Source organism: Desmodus rotundus, chromosome 6 (genome assembly GCF_022682495.2).
Source record: "Desmodus rotundus isolate HL8 chromosome 6, HLdesRot8A.1, whole genome shotgun sequence".
NCBI classification, from domain to species: Eukaryota; Metazoa; Chordata; class Mammalia; order Chiroptera; family Phyllostomidae; genus Desmodus; species Desmodus rotundus.
The window spans coordinates 94,635,946-94,648,141 of record NC_071392.1 but is presented as its reverse complement, the minus strand read 5'-3'; the positions used below and the strand labels follow the sequence as shown (position 1 = coordinate 94,648,141).

Genomic DNA, 12,196 nt, shown 5'->3' with positions numbered 1-12,196 from the left:
CGGGGACGCAGCGAGCAGACCGCTGGCGGAGGCGCGGGGGACGATGAGAAGGTAGACTGGGGCTGAAGGGAACAGCGCTGGACGGCCAGGCCCGGTCTCCTGCCGTCTCGACTTGGTCCCCGGCCTCGCGTCTGCCCGGTCCTGACTCGGCGTGGTCGGTCCCCAACCTCTATATCCCGAGATCCCGCTCGGCCCAGACTCTGCACGCCGCCTCCGGCACATGCGCGCTGAAGATGCCGTGCGGGGGCGCAGCCCCGTCGACCCGGAAGTAACCGCGGAGGCGACGCCCGAAGTCCCGGAAGTGATGTGCCCTTCCGCGTGGGTGAGTGCGAATGGGGGTCCGCGGCCTTTGGGGGCTCGATCCGAGGGGAGAGGGCGATGGGAGGACGGGGGGGCCCAGAAGAGGAGCCAGTGCCGCCGGCCGAATGATCCGCCATCTCCGCCCTGCGCGTAGAGGGACGGTCACCGCGGGCGTGAGCGCGGACCCGTAGAGAGTTGGAACGAACTTCCGGCGGTGTGCGCAAGCGACTCTTCTGTGCCCCCCAAGTGTCTGGTCACAGCTCCTTCCGCCGCTGGTGCGCGCCTCCAAACTTAAGGAGTGCAGGCGTTTCTTTTGGCTCGTGGTCCTCAACATTTTTCCCGGGTGTTTTTAAAAGATTTTGTTTATTTTTTAGAGAGCGGGAAAGGGAGAAAGAGGGGGAGAAAAACAGGTGTGTGAGAGATACAACGATGGGTCGCCTCTCGCTCGTCCCCCTACCGGGGATGCCGCCCCCCCCCAGGCATGTGCCCTGACCGGGAATCGAACCCTTGACCCTTCGCAGGTCGGGGCTCAGTCCATTGAGCCGCACCAGCCAGGGCTGGATGTTTCTTTATAATCAGTGGCACAGAACAACGTAAGCAAGCATGCATCAGGTTTTGATAAACATTTCATTAAAAATAAAGTTTTATTGCCAATGCAGCTCCCCATGGGTGGGCCGTTCTCCAGTGAGCTCACTGACCATGCGTGGACCGTAGTCTCACTCTGTACATCTTTGTAGCAGCGGACAGAGGTCTCGCGTTCACACCAGTCGGGGGTGGGGGTCCGCCTGTGCTTTGGGAAGGAGGAAGGGGAAGCCGAACGCGATTCTTTTCCATGCAGGTTCGCGCTCAGAGCCGTTTGATTTTTCTGAAATTGCCCTCCGGAGGTGGCTGCGTGTGCATAACAGCACTTGGAAGACTCCTGCTGAGAAATTCAGCTCAGCACCCTGCCCGCGAGGCTAGAGGAGGGCTTTGGTCCAGCCACTTCTCCCGAGTCTCAGCCTCCCCTGCCTAAAATGGGCATAAAAAGACGTATAAGTCACGAGTCATGACCCCATCGCGTAAAATAACTTGAGGGTTTTTAAAGGGAGAGTGTGGGGAAATGGCGGAGGTGGTGTTTCAACCTGGAGCGGTGACGGTGGAGTTGCGTCCACCCCTAGATGCTGGAGCCTAAAGGGAAGGGCAGTTACGGTAGAGCACAGGGCAGACAGGGCTCCCCTTCAGTCTGGGCATGGGGGGAGCAGAGAAGTCCCCCTCCCGGCCTCCTGCTCCTCCCTCCAGTCACTGCCTGAAGGCAACGGACGAGGGCAGGCCCTTGAAGCAGCAGCGAAAGTGGGTCTGGAAAAGCGAACAGGGTACCCTACGTGCGCTACTGCCCCTCGTGCAGTTGTGAGGAATAAGCCTACACATTTCCCCACAAGGTTCAGCAAGTGATCGCTGCCGTGGTCCAGCAGAGCCGAGCTTCATACTTCACGGAACAAAGTGGTGACTGAAGTGCAGCCCTTGCCCATCCCGTTGCTGCCAGCAGCCTTTCTGAAGCCCCATCCTGCAATCGAGGTTTGTCCAACTCCGACCTGGGCTTTTGCACAGGCTCGGCTCCCCCAGCTGGGGAAATGGCTGCCCACAGAGGAGCTCGGTCCACTGTTCCGAGTTCACGCTGTGCAGTGTAGACGGTCATTGCAGACCGGTGCAGCCCAGTAGGGATTTCTGTGACTGTGGACATGTTCCCATCTGGGTGGTCTGGGCTGATGCCCATCGGCCACACATGCCTGTGAGCGCTTGGAATGAGGGACTGAGGTTTTGCATTTTTTAAATTTTTAATTGACTTAAACTGAGCAGCCACATGGGGCTAGTGGGCAACTTATCAGACAGTGGAGGCGCAGCATTAGAAGGACAACGAAGACCAAATCCCAGCGGGAGGCACAGCTGAATGTGTTCAGCTGGCAAGGGGGCGCCACGCCGCACAGGTGCAAGCGCAGGTGCGTTCAGACATCCAGAGGGTTAGAGGTCAGGCCCCTGATTGGCCTTGCGGTGGATCACCTTCCCACATGCTCTGCTCTCCTTCAGGTCTCGTGTCCCCAGGGCCGGGGAGTGTCTGACACTGCAGCGGCGGCGGCACGGCTTCCCAGAGGGCTTAGCAGCGGTGTTGCTGATCGGTGAGCTGGGTTTTTCCTTCCTCTAACAACCTGTTTTCACACTCCGCCCCTGCCCAGCCCGGCCCACAGTCCAGGGGGAGGTCACCTGTGCTCTCTTGCCTCAGTTCCCTCATTTTCTTTGCCGAGTTGCTTTGAGGACTTGATGAGCTAACCCCTGAAAGACAGCCAGGCCCAGACCCTGAGACAGGGAGGCAGAGGTTTCGAGTGGCTGTCATCAGATGTGTTTCCAGGAACTTCTTTGTGACCAGGGTTACCGCCAGTGCAATTGAGTTCCACTCCGTTGTGAGACCACAGTTGGTTTTGTGTGTTCCCCTTGTAACCTGCGACCTTGCTCGGTTCACGTATCCTCGTGGAGTTTCACAGATTTCGGTGGAAACAGACCTTCTGCAGTTTGTCTCTCCTTAAAAAAAACAAACAAACTTAAAGACAGTGTGCACAGCAGGGGCGGGTGCCGGGCAGTCAGCGGGGCGTGGGCTGTGGGCCTCTGTCGGGCTGAGGGCGTCCTCCACTCCCAGTGAGGTTCATGTCTCTGCTTGTGAATGAGTGTGTGGGGTCTGACTGCTTGCTGGTGACACTTGTGTCCCGGGGGTCGTCCTGCACGGTCCTTGGGGGCGTCTGCTGGGCACACTGGACACGGCAGTGTCAGTGTCGTCTGCCTCAGTGGTCACGAGGGCTCTCAGCTGTGACTGCCTTTCCGTGATGTCGGATTTGGGTCCTGGGCTCCTCTGGCCTCGTGACACGGGTCGGGTTCTGGTGTGGTCTCACGTCCTCTGTTCCCAGAAAATGCTCACAGGAGGCTGCAGTCACTTCCTCGCTGAGGGTTTGACAGAATTCACCCGTGAGGCGCCCGAGTCTGGTGTTTTCTTTGGGGGAATGTTCTTTTGTGACCACTCGAACTCCTTGAGGAGTTCCGGGGCGACAGAGACTGTCTGTCTCTTCGTGGCCTGGGCAGGGAGGCGTCTCTTCAGGAGCGGCCAGCAGGGCTTGCAGAGTCCGTGGGCTCGGGCCGTTCCCCAGGTCTTTCTGCCCTTTGCCACGTGCAGGGCTCCTGCTGGTGGCACTCCCTCCGTCCCTCCGCCCCCCTGCTGAGGGTCTCTCGGCCCTGCCTATACTGCCAGTGGGCCAGCGTGGGGCTGCGGTAGGTTTTCCAGTCTGTCAGTCTTCTGATTCGTTTGCTTCTGGTCTTTACTGTCTCCTCCCTCCTGTTTACTTTTTCGCTCTCTGCTTTCCTGACTTGGAACCTTACGTCATCGATCTCAGATCTTTCTTGTTAACTAATGGGAGCATTTAGAGCCACGGTTGCTCCTCCCTTACCCAGTTTCACTGTCCACGTTTCAGTTACCCAGGGCCCGCTGACGTTCAGAAATGGGGAGCGGCAAATTCCAGAAGTGAACAATTCACGTGTTTTAGATGAGCTCTCTTGCTGTCCCGTTCCATCCACCCGGGACCTGAATCGTCCCCTGGACCAGTGTCCCCATGCTCCCTGACCGTTGGTCCCATAGTAGCCGCCTTAGTTATGAGAGAGAGAGATAGAGGGAGGGAGGGAGAGACCACCATCACGTAACTTCACACATGTTGTTACAATGGTTCCATTTTATTAGTAGTATCGTCAGCCCCTCACTGTGTCTGATTTTTAAAGTGAACTTTGTCATAGGTACGTACCATAAAAAGAAACACAGTATCTCTATGGTCAGGTACTATGCAAGGGTTCAAGCACCACTGGGGGGTCTTGGCATGTGTCCCCCGGGATGGCGGGGAGTGTGTGGGCTCCCCTCTGAGCACTGTGTAAGCTGCATCCTGTAAACTCTTGCACGTTCTACTTTTGTGATTACGCAGCTCAAAATATTTTCTGATTTCTCTTTGGATTTCTTCTTTTGCCTACTGGGTTATTTAGAAGAGTTGTTTCATCTGCAGTCTGACATTTAAACTGCACCAGATAACGGCAGCACATTCGACTGAATGAATACTTCTAAGGGGTTTTGATTTGAGGCTCAGATAGATTCCCTGTGTAAGGTTTTCATTTAGCGGATGCTGGGTGTCCCGTGGGGAGTCTCCAGTCGCGGGAGGGTCAGTGGTGAGCCCTGTGTGTTCACACGCATGTCCTGCCCCTCAGCAGCACCTAGGCTGGTAAGGGCCCGTGGCTCACACGACTCAGTCCCGTGTGGTGTGTGACGGGCCAGCGCCGTAGTTGTCCATTTACTCTTTTGTCTCAAAAGCACGCACTGAGGTCTTAGTTTGCTCTGTGTCCAGGCCCCTTATTTTGCCGATCTGACTCTTGTCAGGGGCCGTGATGCCTGCCAGGCTGCTCTCGGCAGGATGGCGGGGTGCATTTGAGGGCCTGGGGCGCTGGACTCTATCCCCCGGGGCAGCCCTCCGCCAGCCCCTCCTGTGGCCCAGCACCCCCCGGCGGCTCTCACTCGGCTGCGCGGACCACGCCAAGGCGCCCCCCGGGAAGAAGCTGCTCTCCGAGAAGAAACTGGTGAGCCTACCGGCAGGGCGGAGCCTGTCTGCAGCTCCCCCCACGGGGCGTTGTTTTCTGTTCGACTGTCCTGTCTTCGTTTATTCTGACGACGTGATCGAAGGGACACAGGCAGGTCTTGAAAACGATGACCCAGAGGGAAGGCCTGAGCTGCTGCAGAGGCTGCCCGGGTGCAGGGAAGGTGCCCACGGCTGGACGAGGTTCTTCCCCTCGGGCCTGTGGGCCTTCTGCACGGGTCTTCCCTAATTTAGCATGGGTCCTTCCTGTGGAGGCGCTTGAATGAAATTCTGGACGAGCTGCCTTTCCTTTCGGCCCCACCTCACTTGCCTGGAAGCGGGGTCCCAGGCAGCGGCACTCCTGCGCAGAAGTGCTCAGGGCAGCGTCTGGGGCTCGCTCTCCCCCAGCACAGGACGTCAGGCCTGGCCTGCCCCCACCCTCCCCCCCAGGCTCATCAGGGTGATTTTGGGGATGTTGGCAGGCGGGGAAGTTAGAGTTTTTACAATAGTAATTCATGGTTTTTCCATGTGGTGGTGCCAAAGAATCTTTAAATATTCGTGTTTTCTTAAAAAGATGTGCGGATGAAGTGGGGGGTAGAGAGGCCGATGCCCTGGGCCTGGGGGAGGGGCTGGGTGGGGGCAGGTCTGCACACACACGGAGCCGGACGGACGGCTTGCTGGCTGGCACCTTGGTGCCACGCCCTGGCTCCTCGGGTGGCCAACCGTGTCATCGTGTGAGCGGACAGTTATAAAGAGTACCCGGCTTCGTGGTGGCTCCTTAGCCAGAGTGTGCCCCACTGAGGGACCCGCAGAGACGCCTCTCATCGGAAAGCCCACTGCAGGCAGCAGAGGTGCATGTCAGGCGGCAGCGTGAGTGACAGATGCCCCGGCGCTGTGCTCTCTGCAGAAAAGACACTTTGTGGACCAGCGCCGGGTGCTGGTCCGAGGGGGACACGGAGGCAGCGGAGCGAGCTGCTTCCACAGCGAGCCCCGGAAGGAGTTCGGGGGCCCGGACGGTGGCGACGGCGGCAGCGGCGGCCACGTCATCTTGAGAGGCAGGTGCCCTGGGGGCAGCGCGGGCTGGGGTGCATGTCTCAGGGCAGGAAGTTTCGACCTTCTTACCCTGACGGGAATTTGAGGCCAAACGTGGGTGGATGATGTCATTTTGTTAAATTATGTGGATGTTCACATTTAAATAGTGCACCAAACCCAACTTTGATAGTAGGGTTTTTTAAAATTTAATTTCAGGTGCTCAGAGAGACCTTAGTATCGGGAACCCTGAGTCCCCGCAGGATAGACGCGGGTTACCACCCGAGCAAGCGCTGGGGCAGTGCCCTCGCTCAGCGTGTTCTGAGCACAGATGCTCAGTAAGCCGGAGGCTTGGTGAACGTCACCACAGTAAAATGTAGCCACATTAACATTGTAAACGTTCACAGCATGACACAGCGCAGTTGCTTTTAAATCGAGGGCAGGGCTGATTGTGAAATTTTCAGAAATTGCATGTTTTGAAAGAAGGTAAGCATTTAGCTTTGTAAAGTAGCACATTGCCGCCCTGGGAACTTCTGCCACAGCTGCGCCCTCTGTCTCAGTGCGTGTCCTTGGTGGCCCTGAAGTGCACGAAGGAGCGGGGACAGCGTGCGGCCATCCTGTCTGTGATGGAGAGGAACATGAAGGCTCTCCCTCTGACTTCCAGTCGATCGGCAGCTGAAGTCCCTGTCCTCGGTCCTGTCCCAGTATCAGGGCTTTGACGGAGAAGACGGAGGCAGTAAGAACTGCTTTGGGCGGAACGGCGCCGTCCTCTATGTCCGGGTAAGCACCAGCCACAGCGCCCGCCCGGGGCGAGTCTAGCCCTTCCGGGCTCCCCAGTTCCGGCTGTGGCCCAGGAGCTCAGGACCTGAGCCTGGCAGCCATCTCCCACAGCACAGCCCCGGCCTGGGCGTTGTGCTGACTTTACACCTGTGCCCACGGGTCTGTTCAGGAAGTCACAGAGCCATTGCATTTACAAAGAGGGGACCCACAGGGTGCCCTGTCCCTTTCGCCTCAGCCCAGGAGCCACCCTCTGTCCCGACTGCACAGGCCCTCTGAGGGAGGAGGCCCCTGTTCTCCGGTCAGTTCGGCGTTCCTGATGCTTCGGCTCACCTCGAGTGGTAGAGGCGCTGTGTGAAGAGCCACCTGTGCTTTCTATCCTCGGGGGGCGGGAACCTTTCCCTGGAACTCCAGCTGCGCGGAGGGCACCTGGCTCTGCCTGCCCCAACCGCTACCCCGACCACATCCCCTTCCTGAACTGGGAAAACACACCTGGTCCCTCCTGACAATCGCCACCTCCCTTCCCAGGTCCCCATGGGCACTTTAGTGAAGGAAGGGAATGAGGTTGTGGCCGACCTGTCCCACGAAGGGGACGAGTACATTGCTGCCCTGGGCGGGGCGGGGGGAAAGGGCAACCGCTTCTTCCTGGCCAACGACAACCGCGCACCCATCACCTGCACCCCTGGGGAGCCCGGGCAGGAGCGGGTCCTCTCGCTGGAACTCAAGACTATGGCCCACGCCGGCATGGTGAGTGTCCCCAGGAGCCCAGCGGGGGGAGGGCTGTGGAAGACTGGTTTCTGGGGAAGGGACGGCCACCGGTCTGCAGGGGAGCAGCAGCTCACCTTCCTCCAGCCCTGAGACTCGCCCCAACCTCAGTCTGGCACAGACAGAGGAGGTGCCAGCGCGTCCTGCTGTCTGGCAGGTCGGATTCCCCAACGCAGGCAAGTCCTCGCTCCTCCGGGCCATTTCGAATGCGAAGCCCGCCGTGGCTGCGTACCCGTTCACGACCTTGAACCCACACGTCGGCATTGTGCACTATGAGAACCACCAGCAGGTAGCAGGTGGGCTTCCAGAACTCTCTCGGAAGATGGGGTCTCGATGAGGTGGGTCGTTCGCAGCCGTAGGCATGTAGCTTCCTCTCTGAAACTGGGAGCCGCGTTTCTCGTTAAACGGCCGTGGGTCTGTAGCCGCACCAGGGTGCGCATTTCCTTCCCGCCGCCCCGGCATCTGCGCTCACAGCCCGGGGTCCTGCGTGCAGGTTTCCAACCTCAGGAGGCCGAGTGCACTTTCGCAGCTTTCCCGCTGCTGTTCTGAGAGAAGGAGACTCTTCCCAGAGGTGATGTCCCGGGAAAGCCCCAGGTCTGCTGGGTGGCCGCGTGGTCCCCCCGGCTCCTCCTGTTCGCCTCGTGCTCTGCGTGGGTGCCTGTTGGGAACCGGGTTACAGCTGGGCCGCAGGGAGCCAGTTTCCCCTTTTAAAATCACGTTTGCAGCCAGAATGTGTAGTTCCAGTGAATAAATATTCCTTGTTAGAAGGGCCCGTCACCGTACCTCTCACCCAAGCATTTCTTGCATTTTGTGAGACTCAAAGCTGAGATGCCTCAGTGGTGATTGGCCTGAGAGTCACCAAGGTAGCAAATCAGATGGCTGAGGTTTAAGGTGTCCCTTCAGAGGAGTGTCTTAGACCTCGGGGACTGTCTCCCACAGTGGCTGACGTGCCAGGCATCATCCGAGGCGCACACCAGAACCGCGGCCTGGGGCTGGCCTTCCTCAGGCACATCGAGCGCTGCAGCTTCCTCCTGTTCGTGGTGGACCTGGCAGTGCCAGAGCCCTGGGCCCAGGTTGAGGACCTGAAGTTCGAGCTGGAGAAGTACCAGCAAGGCCTGTCTCAGCGACCGCACACTGTCATTGCCAACAAGATCGACCTGCCAGAGGCGCGAGCCAACCTGCCCGCGCTGCAGGCCCGGCTGGGCGGGACAGCCATTGCCCTGTCAGCCATCACCGGAGAGAACCTGGAGGAGCTGCTGCTGCGTCTCAAGGACCTGTATGATGTGCACGTGGCCTCCGAGCTGGCACGGGGCCGCCAGCCACTCCGTTGGTAGCACACAGCTCCACAGGGCCTGGGGCTGGAGGGTTGCCTCCCTGCTCTGCGCGGCTGCGCGCCGCTGCCCCGCCGCCCCGCAGCCTGCTCCCTGGTGCTCCTGCACCGTCAGCCTGCTTTCTGAGCGGCAGAGATGGGCTCGTCCCCGTGATAGGCACCGGAGGCAGCAGGGACCAGGCTGCCTTGTGTGTGCAGGGCGTCCGCCCAGCAGGACGGGAGCCGGAGGTGCCCGTGCAGTTCCTCAGCGCCAGCCTGCACAACAGCAGCTGCCACAGGCGGACCTGCGGGTCCCCGGCTGCCCCACGGCCATAGAGCAGCCAGGGACAGGCCCCACCTGCAGGCACCACAGGCTGCTCAGACGCCACATCTGGAAAGCAGGGAGGTTGCCACCCTGCTGTCCTCAGGCTGCTGAGCTTGGGAGCCGAGCCTGGTGCTGGCGTCACGACTGAGTGCACCCAATATCCGGTGCTGGTCCGTGCGCAGAGGGCAGCGGGCCCAGAGGCAGGGTGTGGGGCCGTGTCTGCAGGACGCAGGCTGGGTCCCCACTGCTCTGTCCCTGCAGTGACTGGAGAGACTGCTCAGCTCACGCCAGCCTCCCGCCTTGGGGTTGGCTCAGAGAAGAACCCTGGGGAGTGGGCCAGTGAGGTCAGGGCGCACCCTGTCTCTGCTGGAGTGACAGCTGAGAGGCTGAGGGCTCCAGAAGCCACCCCCGCCCACTGACCACAGGGCTGTGAGGACGGCTGGGCCCCTGCTGCTGCCTTCTCGCTCCTCCAGCAAAATACAACCACTGTTTCCTCAAATAAAGTCTGACACTGCTGACTTGTTCCTGAGGGCCCTGCAGGGAGGCAGCGGAGGGAATGGCAGGGGATTGGGGGGATGGGCTCGGGCCCGGGGGATTGGCCACGGGGTCCTGGGGTGTCTTTCCTGTGTGGAGTGATCAGCACACCGCAAACGGGCTTCACACCTGCCCCACGTCAGGCCTTGCCGTTAGGCACTGTCCTGTAGGGTCAGCTCGTGTGTCCTGGGAGGTGGCTCCCGTGCCAGGCCACCCTCTTGGGCCCACAGAGGCTTTATCTCGGGGCCCAGGCCTGAGGTGCAGGGGTTGCCTGGGACCTTTCACCTTGGGGCTGCACCCCCGCCGCGCGTGCTTGGCGGAGGGGACGTTCAAGCTGCCTCCCTGCAGGAGCACCCGGAGGGAGGGCAGTATCTCCATCCTGTCCAGTCCGTGGCCCCGCAGCCTCAGGACCCAACGCAGGGGAGGCACCGCGGCTGTTTGTGGAATGAGAGAGTGGACAGTGGCTGGTGTTAGGTGTGGCTGGGTGTCCTTTACTTTTGAAGGTGTTTATAACGGCAAGTGATGGGTGCTGAGGGGCTCACGCCAGAAACACCACCCTGTGCCATTAACAGCCGTGTCCCTACCGCCACCCCTCCAGCCGTTTCTGCTAGAGTCACTGGCCCTGACGCCATTCGGTTGTGGCTTCATCAGCCTGGCCACCACCTGTACACATCTCGCTGTGGACGTGGACTTTGCTCTCTGACGTCCCCCTGCCCCTCCTTGGTGGCCTGGGTCTGCTGGAAAGCTGGCTGAGTGTGCACAGTGGGGCCGTGCCCAGCAGCTTGACCCCACCTCGCCCTCAGTGGCCCTGCTCTGCCTTGGCCCTGGGTGTGGGAGGGCACCTGCACCAGCTCTGTCCCAGCACCTGCCCCTCCCTGTTGGTTCCACCTCCCTTCCCCCTGTCTCCTGTGGGTGGCGGCCCCAGCCTCTCCAGGGAGCTCTGAAGAAAGGGACCTCAGCTTCTGGATGCAGGGTTTCCTCAGTTCCCCCATTGTCAGCCCTATGGCCCAGCACCTCCATTTCCAGAGTTCCTGTGTCCGCACCGCAGGGCTCCCCCACGGGCATGAGGGGCCTGGGGCTGCGGAAGCCCCCCCCCAGATCCCCCCACCAGCCTCTGTGGAAGCTCTCAAGCCCCCCCTGGTCTTTGCGGATACCTGTCGTTTCCTTCCTGTTCTGTCATAGTGGGGCCTCAGGAAAGGGCTGGGGAAAGTGGAGGGGAGCGGCCCGCGCTCTGGACTGGAATCTCCTTTGGGAAGCACCCCTCCTCCAGCAGCCAGGAACGCGACCACGGGCTGGGCGATCCTGCGGCCGTGGCTCTGCCCACCCTCCTGCAGGAGCTGGGCCCTGTCCCCACCAGGACTCCAGGCCTTGCCGCTTCCCACTTCCCTCCACAGTACAGGGTGGCTGCTGAGGCCAGGACGGTGTACACCATCCCAAGGAAGCCTGGTGGCCCTGAGGGGCACCAGGGAGGGGCTGGTGAGAAAGCTCAGCCCCTGCCTGCCCTCCTGGCATCTCAGAAGCCAGATTCTGCCACGTGGGAGGCGCCACCCGGCTGGGGCCCAGGGCGGGGGTGGAGGGCTCCCCGTCACTGTTCCCACAGCTCAGCTGGGAACCAGGGCTTGCTGGACGCTTTGAAGACCGTCCAGCATTGACCATGCAAGCACCTACAGGTCCTCAAATCGGCCCGGATATGGAAACCCGTGTGGCTTTGGGGTGTCAGATGCATTTTTAGCTCAGTGCGGTTCCCACAGCAGCTGTCCTCCTCCTCCTCACGTCCCTTTCTTTTCTCTCCTTTGAAGGACAGTTCTGTGCCCCTCCGGGGTTTGTCTGACGAACTTCACACTGAAGTGCCACCTGGGACAAGCCCCCACTCCCCAGGGGCAGTGTCCTCCTGTGAGACCCCCAGGCTCCTGGGAGCCCTCCCAGGATGCACCTCCAGGGCGCATCTCCCCACTGTTCCCACTCCGGGGGGCACCGAGATGGTGCCCAGGGGAGAACCCAACAGAGGAGTGGGTGGTGTCCTGGCCCCAGTGCCTGCCGAGTGGGAGGCGCAGCTGCGTCCCCGCCTTGGGACCCCAGTTCTCGCATCTGCAGAGCAGACAGTGTGAGCACCCCTAGTGGGCATCTAGGTGGACTTCGGGTGCTCCAGAGTGCGTGGTAGTAGAAAGAGTCTGCACCCCCAAACCCAACTGGGTCAGGCTGGGATGGGGGACTGCAGGGAGGTAGGGGCCAGACAGCCACGTGGACCTCCAAATCTCCGTTCCAGAAGCCCTGCCAGGGCGAGCCCAGCCCCCATCCGCCATGGCCCTGGCCCCCCAAGGCAGCAATGATTAACTGGGCCTTTTTAGGAAGGGTCAGGTGTTGCCTGCTTGGTACCCTGAGAACTTAGGGTCTTGGTCCTGGGCGGGGAAGGGCCCGCACCCCATGTGCACCCAGAAGCTCTTCCTGGGGCCCCTGCAGCCCAAGCCAGCCCTGGACCTTGCTGAGCCCCCAGCCCGTGCCTCTCAGGGAGCCGCCGCCCACCCCACC

The 12,196-nt window shown here is 60.6% G+C and overlaps 1 protein-coding gene across 4 annotated transcripts; it reads left to right on the top strand.

The window, feature by feature from the left end:
* The first annotated feature begins 6 nt into the window (after positions 1-6).
* MTG2 (mitochondrial ribosome associated GTPase 2) lies at positions 7-9,651 on the top strand. Of its 4 annotated transcripts, XM_045194637.2 has the most exons (10): positions 7-322; positions 1,139-1,358; positions 1,719-1,854; positions 2,365-2,453; positions 4,736-4,932; positions 5,836-5,983; positions 6,622-6,737; positions 7,263-7,481; positions 7,657-7,795; positions 8,439-9,651. In XM_045194637.2, the coding sequence occupies exons 5-10, from the start codon at positions 4,744-4,746 to the stop codon at positions 8,831-8,833; spliced, it is 1,206 nt and encodes a 401-aa protein (XP_045050572.2). In that variant the 5' UTR covers positions 7-322; positions 1,139-1,358; positions 1,719-1,854; positions 2,365-2,453; positions 4,736-4,743; the 3' UTR covers positions 8,834-9,651. The 4 variants fall into 4 exon arrangements, with proteins under 4 accessions (XP_045050572.2, XP_024415414.2, XP_045050573.2 ...); XM_024559646.3 differs by lacking the exon at positions 1,139-1,358; XM_045194638.3 differs by lacking the exons at positions 7-322; positions 1,139-1,358 and adding an exon at positions 361-575.
* The last annotated feature ends 2,545 nt before the right edge of the window (positions 9,652-12,196 follow it).

Excerpts from the sequence above, each read along its gene's own strand:
- MTG2 (XM_024559646.3), top strand. The coding sequence starts at position 4,744 with ATGCCTGCCAGGCTGCTCTCGGCAGGATGGCGGGGTGCATTTGAGGGC. Across the intron at positions 5,984-6,621 it reads CGGCCACGTCATCTTGAGAG|TCGATCGGCAGCTGAAGTCC; the intron begins GCAGGTGCCCTG and ends TCTGACTTCCAG. Across the intron at positions 6,738-7,262 it reads GCGCCGTCCTCTATGTCCGG|GTCCCCATGGGCACTTTAGT; the intron begins GTAAGCACCAGC and ends CTCCCTTCCCAG.